This window comes from Peromyscus leucopus, chromosome 10, assembly GCF_004664715.2.
Source record: "Peromyscus leucopus breed LL Stock chromosome 10, UCI_PerLeu_2.1, whole genome shotgun sequence".
Classification (NCBI taxonomy): Eukaryota; Metazoa; Chordata; class Mammalia; order Rodentia; family Cricetidae; genus Peromyscus; species Peromyscus leucopus.
Window position 1 is genome coordinate 87,287,340 of NC_051071.1, and position 12,555 is coordinate 87,299,894.

A 12,555-nucleotide genomic window follows, 5' to 3' on the forward strand; every position below is an offset into this window, starting at 1 on the left:
CCTGATGGGTGACAACAGGGCTGCCTTGGGCCTCCTGATCCAGGAAAGGGCTGATGCCTGTTGCTTAGTGCCCTGCTCTTTGTGTTGTCTTCCCCCAAAATGGCATAAAAATGCCCTGTGTGCCAACTGGTGCCTCTGCTTATTTTATTAAAAACAGTTTTTTTAGATACTATTTACACACTATAAATCAACCATTGAAAGTATGTATTTCAGTATATCCGAGTTGTACAAGCATCACCAAAATCTAATATTAGAATACTTAACATTTTTTAATTATCCCCAAATAATCCTCAGCCCTTATTTTCCCATTTTTCTTCCCCCACACTTGCAGCTTCAGATCTATTTCCTTCCCCTGTGGACTTACCCCTTCTAGACATTTCATGTCACTGTTCAGTGTCTCGTTCGTTGTTTTTTGATTCACCTCTTCCGTCTGTTCCTGAGTTCATTTATGCTGTGCCACATATCAGTATTCCATTTCTTATAATTCCAAATTATATCCCAGTTGCATCCATTCATCAGTAAGAAATACATTTTATTTCCAAATTTTGGTTATTGAATAATGCCTCTGTGAATGCCTGTGTACCCACGAAGCTTGCCTTGACATATTTTACATGTGTCTTGCTTGTGTACCTAAGAGGTAAGATTGCTGGACTACTCAAACTGTGTATTAGGAGGCCATGTGATTTCCAAACCTTAGCAGCAAATAGTGAGGTTCCCAACTTCTCCAAGTCTCTGCCATCGTGAACTGACATTTACTTATCATAGACTCTCCCCATGAGAAGTGGTGGGTCCCTGGGGCTGAATGATGTGTTTTAATGGCTCATGATATTATCTTCTCATCTGTTGCTTTATTATTTTTACATTTTTTGGATAACTAGCTAGTCAGATTACACTATATTTTACTTGAGTTTCAACCATGCTAACCCCTATAGGGCTGCGTTACAGGATTCCCAGAGGATACCTAAGCCCGAGATGTTTGTGTCTTTTATATAAAAATGTGCATTATTTGCACAGCCTATGTACAGATTCCTGTATATTTTAAGTCAGCTCTAGATATGTATAAAAAACCTAGTAGAATACAGGGGTTCTAAAAGTAGTAATTTGAGGGCTACTTAGGAAAAGGCTGTCTATGATCAGTAAATAAGTAACCTTTTCTAATATTTTAATGAACACTTGGTTGAATCTCCAGGTATGACATATTTGTCTATTACCGCTGAACTGTAAATACAGTTTAGACACAAATCAGATGTGTATGTCATTTGAAAATAGTTCTCCCATTCCATGTGTTATGACTTCACTTTCCAGACACTATACTTTATCAACAACTTTGTATCAGATTTTTTTTTACAGTTTCCATGTTCATTGCTCTTACTTTTTGTTTCATGGCCAAGAACCTTTTGTTTAATGGAAGATCATAAGGATTGAGTTCTGCAGGCTCCTTGGAGGCTCTGACTTTAGCTCTCACATTGAGATCTGCAATCCGTTAGGAGTCCATTCTTCTATGGTGTGAGGAAGGCACAACTTTATTCTTCTACACATGGACCTTCAATGGTCTCAGCACTGTTGAAAAGTGTGTTCTTTCCCTCAGTGGCTTTCTTGGCATTCCTAACTGGGACTGCTGCCTCCTTTAAGAAACATTTTGGTTTTGTGTGTTATGTAGCATTATCTGGAGACTCCTTTGTACCACAGGAGACTAGTTGAATAGTTGTGACAGAGGCCATCTGTCTTGTGAAACCTAAAATATATACCACCTGCCCATGTAAAGAAAGAATAAATCAGATCCCATTATCAACTGACCCTTCTGTGGCCTTTATATTTTAGAGGATGCTCTACAATCATCAAAACCACAGAAATGAATCCTTTGTGAAAATCTCTTGAATCAGCTTTCCCAATGCCCTGCCTGCAATGATATAATGTAGACATGTCCAGTGTAGAGAGGTGCTTGTCAACAGGCACATATCTGTCTAGATTCTGGGCATGTTCACCTGTTTTATATATATATACATATATATATATATATATATATATATATATTGCAGATAATGAATTTTATTGAAAATGAAGCTATCTTCTGTTTTCAAGTCAACTCTAAAAGAATTTTTTAATGTTAAAATAGCTTCACTTTTAAAGCTATTTCCAAAATAGTACCCTTCTATTGCACAGCAGCTCTGAGGAATGTGTCCCTTGGCATTGGTTTATTGTGCAGAGACCACATGGTGTCTCTGAATGACAAAGTCTATTGAGCCACGATCTTTCACTGAAATGTCACCATGCAATATGTGACTGTATTTATAGAAGTATTTAAAATCTTTGTGTGTCTTTGGAAATATTTCTAAACTGTTCATTGTGATAACATACATTCATTCTCTTCTTGCTTGTACTCAGGGCGTTAAGGAACTAACAAAGCAAGTGAAGAGTTTGCCAGTGGTTAACTACAACCTCCTGAAGTATATTTGCAGGTAAGAGCTTTCCTAAACACAAAGCTAAACCAGAGAGCATTAGATTTCATTTGCTGGTAATTTACATGTAGCAATGAATAAAACAGACTGAGCAACCATGTTAGTCTCACAGAAAATTAATAAATTTGGCAAGGTTATCTCAAAGAGTTCTTGAGCACTAAGACTTGCTTAATTTTATAATTTGATGATTTTAAAATGGCTCTTGCCTCCACACATTAAAGATATATTGCTCTGAGCTTTCATCAAAGTCATTTGAGGAATATTCTTAAAAGAGCGACATGTTAGCCTTCAGAGGAGGAAGCCGGTTTGAGAGCGCAGTCTGTCATGAACGATTTCCTTCGCCACCGTTATGCAGATTTCCTGCATTGTCTGAGTAAGAAGAAGAAGTGAAACAGGTACTGTGAGGGTCAGGATTCGAGGCACAGTGGCATTCACAGACAATGTGAGTGAGTAGGAGCCCCAAGCCTCCCTCAGATCTCTTTCTAGCAACTGCTGTCTTTAGAAACAAGTAGACCTTCAGCTTCACACCTTCCAAAAAGAAAAAAAAAAAAGTTTTAACCAACAAAGACAGAAAGCTTTCATCGGAGAGTTTTTAATTCATTCAGGTTATTATGTTATGCAAGAGAAGTTTACCCCCTCCTCAAGTAAAATGGGAAATTAGGCTTGATTTAACCTACTGCAAGTCTCTACACAACAAAAAAACTTCTCTTGAAATACTTAGGCAGATTTTTTTAACTTTATTTTTGAAATTGTATGTGTACAAATGAATGTCATCTATGTATGTACCAAGAGTGTCCCTGGTGACAGCAGAAGCCAGAAGAAGGTATACAGCCTGAGGCTGGAGCAGTTGTGAGCCAGCCAATGTGAGTGCTTGAAATAGAATAGTTTTCCTACTAAAAATGCCCGAGAACTGGCTCTTTGGTGCTCTTTATTCTTTAGCACATAGTTAATTAAGATATATGTGCTTACAGTTTTTCATCAATAGAATTGACATTTTAGTTCCCAAAATGTATGCATTTATGTTTTAATACATTATAATTGGAGCTCACCAATTCCCCATGATGATAGTGATTCCTCTTCTGTGGAATCATAGATTTTTGCAGATGATCTTATGTACCATTCTCTCACTGAATGTGTGTCTAAATAACATCCAAGGCATTGAAAGCATGCTAGTCATCTTTTAATTACTGTAACAAAATATCCAAGCTAATCAACTTTAAAGAATAAATGATTGATTAGCTTCAGTTTCTGAGTATCGGATGTTCAGTCCATTAGTGATCGGGCCTGTCACTTATATCCTGTGGTAAGGCCAGATAACAAGGAAGGAACACGTGACAAAGCCATGTGTTTAGTGGCCAGGGTTGTTTTAAATCTTCAGGTATCTTTTCTTGGTAGGCCACGCATTGCCTTTGTTATTGCATTTCAAATCACTGTATTTTTCTTCAGTTGGTGCAATGCCTGGGAGCTTTATTGTTTCTTCACAAATGTCTTTAAAGTCAAGTCCAACTACACTTGCTCAGAGGACAAGGACTGAGGCTAGCCTACCTTTTGTCTTCTGACAATCCCACCCCCACTCCCTGTGTGTATATGTATTTTGTTTTTTTACATTTTGCTTTTTTTATTATTTGAGAATCTACACATGCATATTATGTGTTTAATCAGGTCCACTTAATTCCCTTCCCTCCAATTTCTTCCCTATTCCCTTCCAATTTCATGTTTCTCTCTCTCTCTCTCTCTCTCTCTCTCTCTCTCTCTCTCTCTCTCTCTCTCTCTCTCTTCACTGTTGTCCTAATGGGGCTGAATCTCAATATCTTCTTCAAGGATACCCCCATGATGACTAGAACCTCCCACTAGACTTCATCTTTGAAGTTTCTACCATTTCTCAACAGTGTCAAAATTCCTTTTAACACATGAGCCTTTGAGGGACATTCATGTAAACCACAACAGGAGGGAATGCATATACTTGAATCTCAAAATTCATAATAATATCCAAACACACTTAATTGACAGTGGAGCCTAAACTATACCAAGCTGGAGAAGTTCTTTGATATAGTTCCAAAAGCCTGATGTCTCATTATCTACACTGTAACTTTCTGTACATTACAGTGAGAGATGTTTAAATCTCCATATAGTTTTGTTTCCATAGTCATCTTTGAATATATTTCAGTTCACACATTTCCCAATGATCCATTTTATTCCACAAAGAAATTGAATCTCACTGTTTCAATGGTTTTCCACCACCAGGTTCCTGGATGAAGTGCAGTCCTATTCAGGAGTTAACAAGATGAGCGCCCAGAACTTGGCAACTGTCTTTGGCCCTAACATCCTGCGCCCGAAGGTGGAAGATCCTTTGACCATAATGGAGGGTAAGTGAATGATTACCTTGCAGCCTCGCCAGGACAAGAATCAAGTGTCTCTTGGTTGGCCTGTACCTATTATCATTTCAGCAAACTCAGAAAATAAGTGAAATCATGGTTTCTCCATTAACTTACTCTGATTATTCTTTAAATGTAAAATATTTTCTTTTGAGAAGAGAGAGTTTGCTTCATATTACTCGACATAAAATTGTAAAATAATTTCACAATAGCGCTTGTTTACAAAGGGACTTGCACAGATTGGTTGATCACCTGAAAAGTAGGAGACAGAACTGGAAAGTGTCCACTCTGCCACCCAGTACAATTGCCAGGTGACTTTTAGTCAATGACTGTTTATCAGTTTGAAAAGATTCAACAATTTCAAGATTTGGTAAGCAAATCTGACTTTTTACATGGCGAAACCTAAAGGAATTGTTACAATTCAAATTACAGAATTTTTTGCATCGTTTCCCTAATAATCTACCTCTATTTAGTTCCATCAACCTTAAAGATTGGATGCTTTTCTGTTTCTACTTGTGGGTACTATAGTCATTGTTTTCTAAGAATGACTCAATTGAACATCTCAGAATTTAGTAGGCAACTTAGAAGAAAGGATAACTAGTTTTAGTTTTACTCAGAGTTTATTTAGTCCCTAAGAAAATGTTAACCTCCCATTGTGATGTTCTTCCTTTCTTGAAAGGTCTAAGATTTCCATTCTACATTTTGAGTATGAGAGGCAAAGCCATTGAGTATGTGCCTGTCACTTAGCTTAACTCCTCTTTTCTGATGTTGAGGGAAATACAAGTTAGCATCATAGTTTGGGTGTAAAATAATCCAGAGAACTTAATTAAATCTAAAGAATTTAGTAGACATATGAATGTTTTCTGTCTAGCCACACAGATAAAACTGATACAACTCAGTGGGTCACAAAATAAAATAAAAAGAGATGAGTGTGAGAGTCTTGTTGGGAAGAGGATCAACCATGGTGGAGGGGGATTAGAGAAGGTACAGGTAGAAGTAACCAGAATGGGTTATATACATATATGAAAATACCAAGGAACCCATTTAGTAAAAATTAGAATAATAAGAAAACAATAATGTATAAAGTCATTATCTATAGACCGAAATACTAAGAATGAAACAGTGAAGTTCAGATGCCTGGACACAGAACGCTGCTGTGGTCGCTGCTCTACCTGATGTCCTAGAGTCTCCTGAGAAAGGAGACTGACTCGGGCAACCAGATCAGGTTGTGCTGTGGGCATGTCTCTGGGGAACTCTCTGGGCTGCCATAACTGATGTGGGAGGATCCAGCCTGAAAGTGGTGGAACTGTTCCCTGGCATGGGGCCCTGGAATCTCACAGCACAGGAAGCTGGCAGAGCACCACACATGCATGCCTCGCTTCTCCCCGCCCTTGACACTGCATGTGACTTCTTGGGACTCCTGCTTGATGTCCCTGATAGGGTGGACTATAACCTAGAATTGTGAGCTCAAAAAAAAAAAAAAAAAAAATCTTCTTTTCCCCTAAGCTGCTTTTTGTTGGGGTACTTTAGCACAGCAACAGAAATGAAACTAGAGTGGCTGTATAACTGCATTTATATATTAAGCTCCAGCAAAAGCAGAACTGTAGTTATAGAAATCACAGTAGTGGTTACCGTGGGCAGAAGATGTGGGTAAGAGGTTGACAGAAAAAAGGCACAGGGGAAATTATCCATATCATAATTACATAGTTTTTCCAGGACTATGTACACTTGTTATAACTCATTGGATATCTTTGGATGTAGAAAATGACAGCTGTATCGGTATTTGCTACAAAAGTATAACTTGAAATTATATTGTATAAAATACTGCCTATGTATCTTTACAGGAAAATTAAATTCTTAGCCAATGTTTATAAAGAAAACTGCCTGGATATGGCTTTTTAATTTAACCTGCACAAAATTATATGAGCCACTAGGGAATTGCAGGATTGTGCAGTTCAGTGTGATCCAGAGTAGCTTGGACTCTGCATAATAGGCTGGTGATTACAGCTGCTTGGACCTCATTATTGGGCTTGATAGTCTGCATTAGCATTCTGAGGAAGAAAATGACAGAGAGGAGTGGAGGAAAGGAAACAGAGCTAGTTCATGTGGTAGCAGGCACACATCACTGCTACCGGTTACAAAACTGAAAGTCCCTTTGCAGGAGACTACCACCATTGCCCATCCCAGAGACTAGATGGCAGAAAAATGTCCCAACACACAAGAAAGAATATTCTGAATCTGTGGGGCCTTGACACTCACTCTGCCTTGTAACAGGCACACTTTATCCTGGATGCTCACAAGTTCATCTTGAAGATATGGGAAATTTGTTATCCAGTTAATTAAATGTCTCCCAGAATCCATAACTATAATAAAAAGCAGCGAAGCCTCAAGTGCTAACATTCCAGTGATGAGAGAGCAGGGTTCACTTTCCCCCAATACTAGGCAAAATCATATGTAATGGAAGCTATAAACCCTCAAAGCTGTGCCTGTCGCACAAGCAAGAAGTGTGACAGTGTCACACTCATGCTGTCAGTAGTGAGAGGACCACTTTAAATATTTCTGTTCTATTTTTATCCACATGTATGCATGTGTTTATGTCTTTATGTATGCACACACAGCTCATGCAGTTTCCTGGAAAGGCTGAAGAGGCTGTCACTTACCCAAGAGCTGCAGTTATGGGCAGTTGTGAGCTACCATATGTGGGCACTGGGAACTGAACCTCCTGACTGCTGATCCATCTCCCCAGCCTAGACCATTTAAATTTCTTTGAAATTCTTACATTAGACTCACTGCATTGAAAGTGTGGGTAAAGTTCCAGAGATTACTGAGAAAGAGAAACTGTGTATACCCTACAAAGCATTCTCATTGTTTTGTTTTTCCTCCTGCAGTGCTGTTATAATTGATGGTGATTCAATAAAAATTGTCTTTAGTTTCCTTGTTAGAACTGGCCTAGATTTGGTTATTGCCACTTCACCTTTAAATCCTAGCATGGGAGTGTATTGGAATAGATGCAGAATTTGGAACCAAAAGACTGGGTGTTATACTTTACCTTGGTCATTCTTCATCTGCGGCCTTAAGCAAAGACGTTAACCTTTCCCAACCTCAATTCTCCCATCTGAAAAGTGTTGCATCTCACGGACGTTTAAGAGACTTTCTTTGTGACACTCTTGAAATGTTCCCACCTATTACCATGTCTCTCAGACACAGAGGAATCATCTAGGGACAGTGTGAAAATACAAATTCATAAAGTGTGTCCAGGCAGGTCCTTAAGTTGTAAAGCTTCCTGATGGTGTTACTGTTTCTAGACTGTCTTTGCTGCTGTCATGTGAAACCTACATAGAAACACAAAATCTCCGTCCTACTCAATGGATGTTGCACAAGAATCTGCCTTTTAACAGGAAATTCACATGATGTTTATGAACCATAAATCTCGGTAACATGGGTCTATCAGCTGCCCTGTCACACTGGAAATAATAAATTTTGAATTTTGAACCATCATAGAAATAGTATGCAGAACATGGATGAATGTGACATTTTTCCTAAGTTTCCTAAATTCAGTTTAGACTGATTTTAAGTGTTTAGGAGAAGTGTTGCTTTCAATGGAAGGGCGGCCATATCCCACACTGGGCTGCTGCTTCCTGTCAGCCCAGCTGACCTGAAGTGTTCCTGGTAACTACAGTGTTCGGACTTCCTCAGAGTCAGCTCTTTTCTCCCAGTGAAGAAGTGATGCTTTATTCTCTGAACATCTCTTTTGTTGTTGAGAAGTGAACATGTGTATTAGCATGTTGGGACCTTGGATATGATTCTCCTTCCTGTTGCTTCTGTGTTACTGTTCACTGTCTTTATAACAATTCTAGAAGTCCGCCCTTTTAGTGATCTGTAGCTTTTGAAGTCTGTATATTGTGCACTTAGTTGTCAGTGAGTGGGTAGAGATTTGCTCAAGTGTCCGGAGCCAATAAGATTCCTTGTGTCTATCAAGAGGTGCTGTGAACCTGCTGAGCCAAGTCGACACTCAGCTAGGCAGCCGGGTCAGAAGTTCACTCAGCCTTCAGTTTCTGCTTGTGCTTCAAGGTCAGGCAGAGGTGAGAATTTGTGGGCATCTTACTTCTTTCCAGAGCATGAGCACATCTGTAAGGGAGATTGTCGGCATCTAAACTCCAGGCATCACAGTTTCACTCCCAGGGTTGTCCTCTAATGTCTCAATTGGTTTAGTGTTTGTCTGTCTTACCTCTTACTCTTTGATTCAGAAGGAGAGGATGGTTTGGGTATGCTTTATATAATGTAATTGAAAGCGTCTTACCTAAAGCAAACAGTTAATCAGATCACAGAAGTCGTCTTGTAAATGCAGTCTTCGGAGAGGTCAGAGGGCAGTTCTCCAGGACAGAGCCTGGGGCTTCCTCCCAATGCAGTTCTGCCCACTGCAGTGGTTTCCAAGCTGTTGGTTGTCAAGGGGAGTGTGGATTGTGAGTTTTTAAGCTACAGTGATGGGGTACCAATGTCCGTCAGCATCCAAGCAACTTAAAACAGCATGGAGTTGTTCCTTCTATTGAGATTTCTCTAAAATGCTTAAATCTTTCAGTTCATTTCCAAATTCTGAAACTGTTTGATTCTGAAAAATGTTGCTAGTGCTTTTATGGAAAAGAGGATGTTTAGAGGTCCTTACTGTACCATTCTAGACAATGTCCCTTATCCCTAAATCTTTTTAATGACAAAAGTCACATGGAACTTCATTTTCTTGTTGTAGTAAAAAGATGGACCATGTGCACACCATAGACTGTATAAGACTCTATTTAAATACAATACTAAAACAACAATAATGGCTTAAATTAACATGACATCTTCTTAAGCATTTCTAAAACTGGAAATATTAAACTTGCAATAAATGTTGTATATGGAATAAAGTCCGGGCTCTGGAACATATTACTCTGAGTTAAAGGCCAGAGTCTGACTCCTTTTAGTTTTGTGACCTTAGTCAAGATACTTAATCTTTAAAATAATGTAAACGTGACTATATGTATGTGTTTAGGTATGTACATATACCTACATACATACATACACACACATATACACACACATACATACATATATAAATATACCCATGTTTGCACAGTTCAGGGCACAGACTAGATGCTCAAGAAACTTTAGATTTCATCACTAATATAATCATTAATAATGGAAGTTGTTATTGGTTATAATCATAGTAAATTTCTTCTAAATATCTTTTCTCAAGAGTCCAATTCAAAATGGGAAATAAATCAAAGCCACCCTCACTCACTCTGCTTTATTTTCTATGTAATTCCAGGCACTGTGGTGGTCCAGCAGTTGATGTCAGTGATGATTAGTAAACACGACCATCTCTTCCCCAAGGATACAGAATTACAAAGCAAGCCCCAAGACGGACTGAGTATCAACAACAATGATAGCCATAAGAAAGCCACGATGGGTCAGTTACAGAACAAGGAAAATAACAACACCAAAGAGAGCCCCGGCAGACGGTGCTCTTGGGACAAGTCTGAATCCCCCCAGAGAGGCAGCGTGGACAATGGATCCCCCACAGCTCTATCAAGCAGCAAAACCAACAGCCCGAGGAACAGTATTCACAAGCTGGATGTCTCCAGGAGCCCCCCTCTCATGGTCAAAAAGAACCCAGCCTTCAACAAGGGTAGTGGGATAGTCACCAACGGGTCATTCAGCAGCAGTAATGCGGAAGGTGTCGAGAAAACCCAAACCACCCCTAATGGCAGTTTACAAGCCAGAAGGACCTCTTCCCTCAAGAGCTCTGGTACCAAAATGGGCACTCACAGTGTGCAGAACGGAACCGTCCGCATGGGCATTTTGAACACTGACACGCTAGGGAACCCCTTGAACGGCCGAAGCATGAGCTGGCTGCCCAATGGCTACGTGACCCTGCGAGACAACAAACAGAAGGAGCAGAGCGCCGAGTCGGGCCAGCACAACAGGCTCTCCACCTACGACAACGTCCATCAGCAGTTCTCCCTGGTGAGCCTCGACGACAAGCACAGCGTGGACAGCGCCACGTGGTCCACCTCCTCCTGTGAGATCTCCCTCCCCGAGAACTCCAACTCCTGTCGCTCCTCCACCACCACCTGCCCAGAGCAGGACTTTTACGGGGGGAACTTCGAGGACCCCATCTTAGACGGGGCCCCCCAGGACGACCTTTCTCATCCCGGGGACTATGAGAACAGAAGTGACCGCAGGAGTGTGGGTGGGCGAAGCAGCCGCGCCACCAGCAGCAGCGACAACAGCGAGACGTTCGTCGGCAACAACACCAGCAACCACAGTGCGCTTCACAGTTTAGTGTCCAGCCTGAAACAGGAAATGACCAAGCAGAAGATCGAATACGAGTCCCGGATAAAAAGGTGAGAAAACGTGGAAGTCGTTATAGTTACCAGAGGGTGGCGCCGACAGCTTCCTGCATCGGTCCTGAGCCACATTGGGACCAAAGACGCCCTAAATGCCCTACCAGGGAGATCTGAGCTCAGGTCTTCCCATCTGCCTGCTATGGAATGTCGGGGAAGTTAGGCAACATCTACCTCAGAAGCACAAAAGGAGTCAATGGGCCTTGTTTCTAACAGGAAATAGAGTCCTCTTCCGTGATTATTGAATATCCCTGTCTGTAGTGGAGGGGCCCCAGGAGAGGACAATAGCCTGCTGTTTTCACTGGTAAGATGAGCGCAGAATTAGAGTAAAATAAGAAGTCAGGTAAAATGTTAGGATGAAATTTAAAAAGCAAAGAAAACATTTATTTTCATTTTTCAACCATTTAGTTCTGAGAGAGCATTTTTATCTCACAGCTGTCTCAGACTGGGAAGAATCTGTTGAGCTCTTGGAGATGGCAGGTCCATGATGACACAGGACTTGCTCGGCTCAGTTTCAAGGCCCGACTCTTACTCTGAAAATGAATCTGTGGTGACTTTAAAGAACAGATACAAAGTCAATTAACATGGGCGAGTGTGGTCTAAGGGAGGTGCAAGCTCCACCATTATGAGAATATGATTACATTAAAATCTATTTCCTAGCCATCTACCCTCTCCTTTAAATGGCCAGGGGGCAAGCTTTGCTTAGCAGCTTCCTTGGGGAAGCTGCCTGGGTGAGTTAAGGGCCGGCAGCTGTGTTCTGTGGCACTGTGCTCTCGAGTGGCAGTACTCCATCTAGACTGGAGCCCAGGACTCACAGACAGACGCTCATGCTGGAGACCTGAAGGTCACCCAACCCTGCCACGGCCACAGGAACTGTAAACAGTTTAAGCTTATGCTCCTTTGGTGCAGTGTAGAGCAACGAACGCTGAATTATGGGGTCAGGAGAAACAGTGCTGAGGTCCAGGGCACCACAAGGCATGGCTGACCCAGGTTCAAGCCATGCTTCTTGGAGAACCTCTTCAGGAATGGCTTGCTAGAGTCGTCTATAATTTGACTCTCATTAACTACCTTGGTGGCTCCAAACCCCACAGTTATGAAATTATATGATGCAATATATATGTTTGTTTCTTCAATACAGAGATGATAGATAAATGGATGATATATACAGCTGACTTTAACATATTGCAATGAGTTTCCCATCTAATGATTAATTACAAAGCAAAAGCACACTTTCATAAGCTATGGATAATTAAATATAAATTAAAATACTGCTTAGGAGACTGGAAAATGACTTCCCCTGCAAAGTCTTTCTGTGAGACTCATTGAGAGAAAATGAGCTTT

The 12,555-nt window shown here is 40.6% G+C and overlaps 1 protein-coding gene across 8 annotated transcripts in view; it reads left to right on the forward strand.

The window, feature by feature from the left end:
- Window positions 1-12,555, forward strand: part of Arhgap24 (Rho GTPase activating protein 24) — a 408,858-nt gene that overhangs the window by 392,378 nt on the left and 3,925 nt on the right. For all 8 annotated transcript variants that reach the window (XM_028867285.2, XM_028867284.2, XM_028867288.2 and 5 more), the window contains 3 exons: window positions 2,386-2,459; window positions 4,704-4,825; window positions 10,137-11,214. In XM_028867285.2, coding sequence (XP_028723118.1) covers window positions 2,386-2,459; window positions 4,704-4,825; window positions 10,137-11,214 — 1,274 coding nt within the window. The remainder of the gene's footprint in view (window positions 1-2,385; window positions 2,460-4,703; window positions 4,826-10,136; window positions 11,215-12,555) is intronic.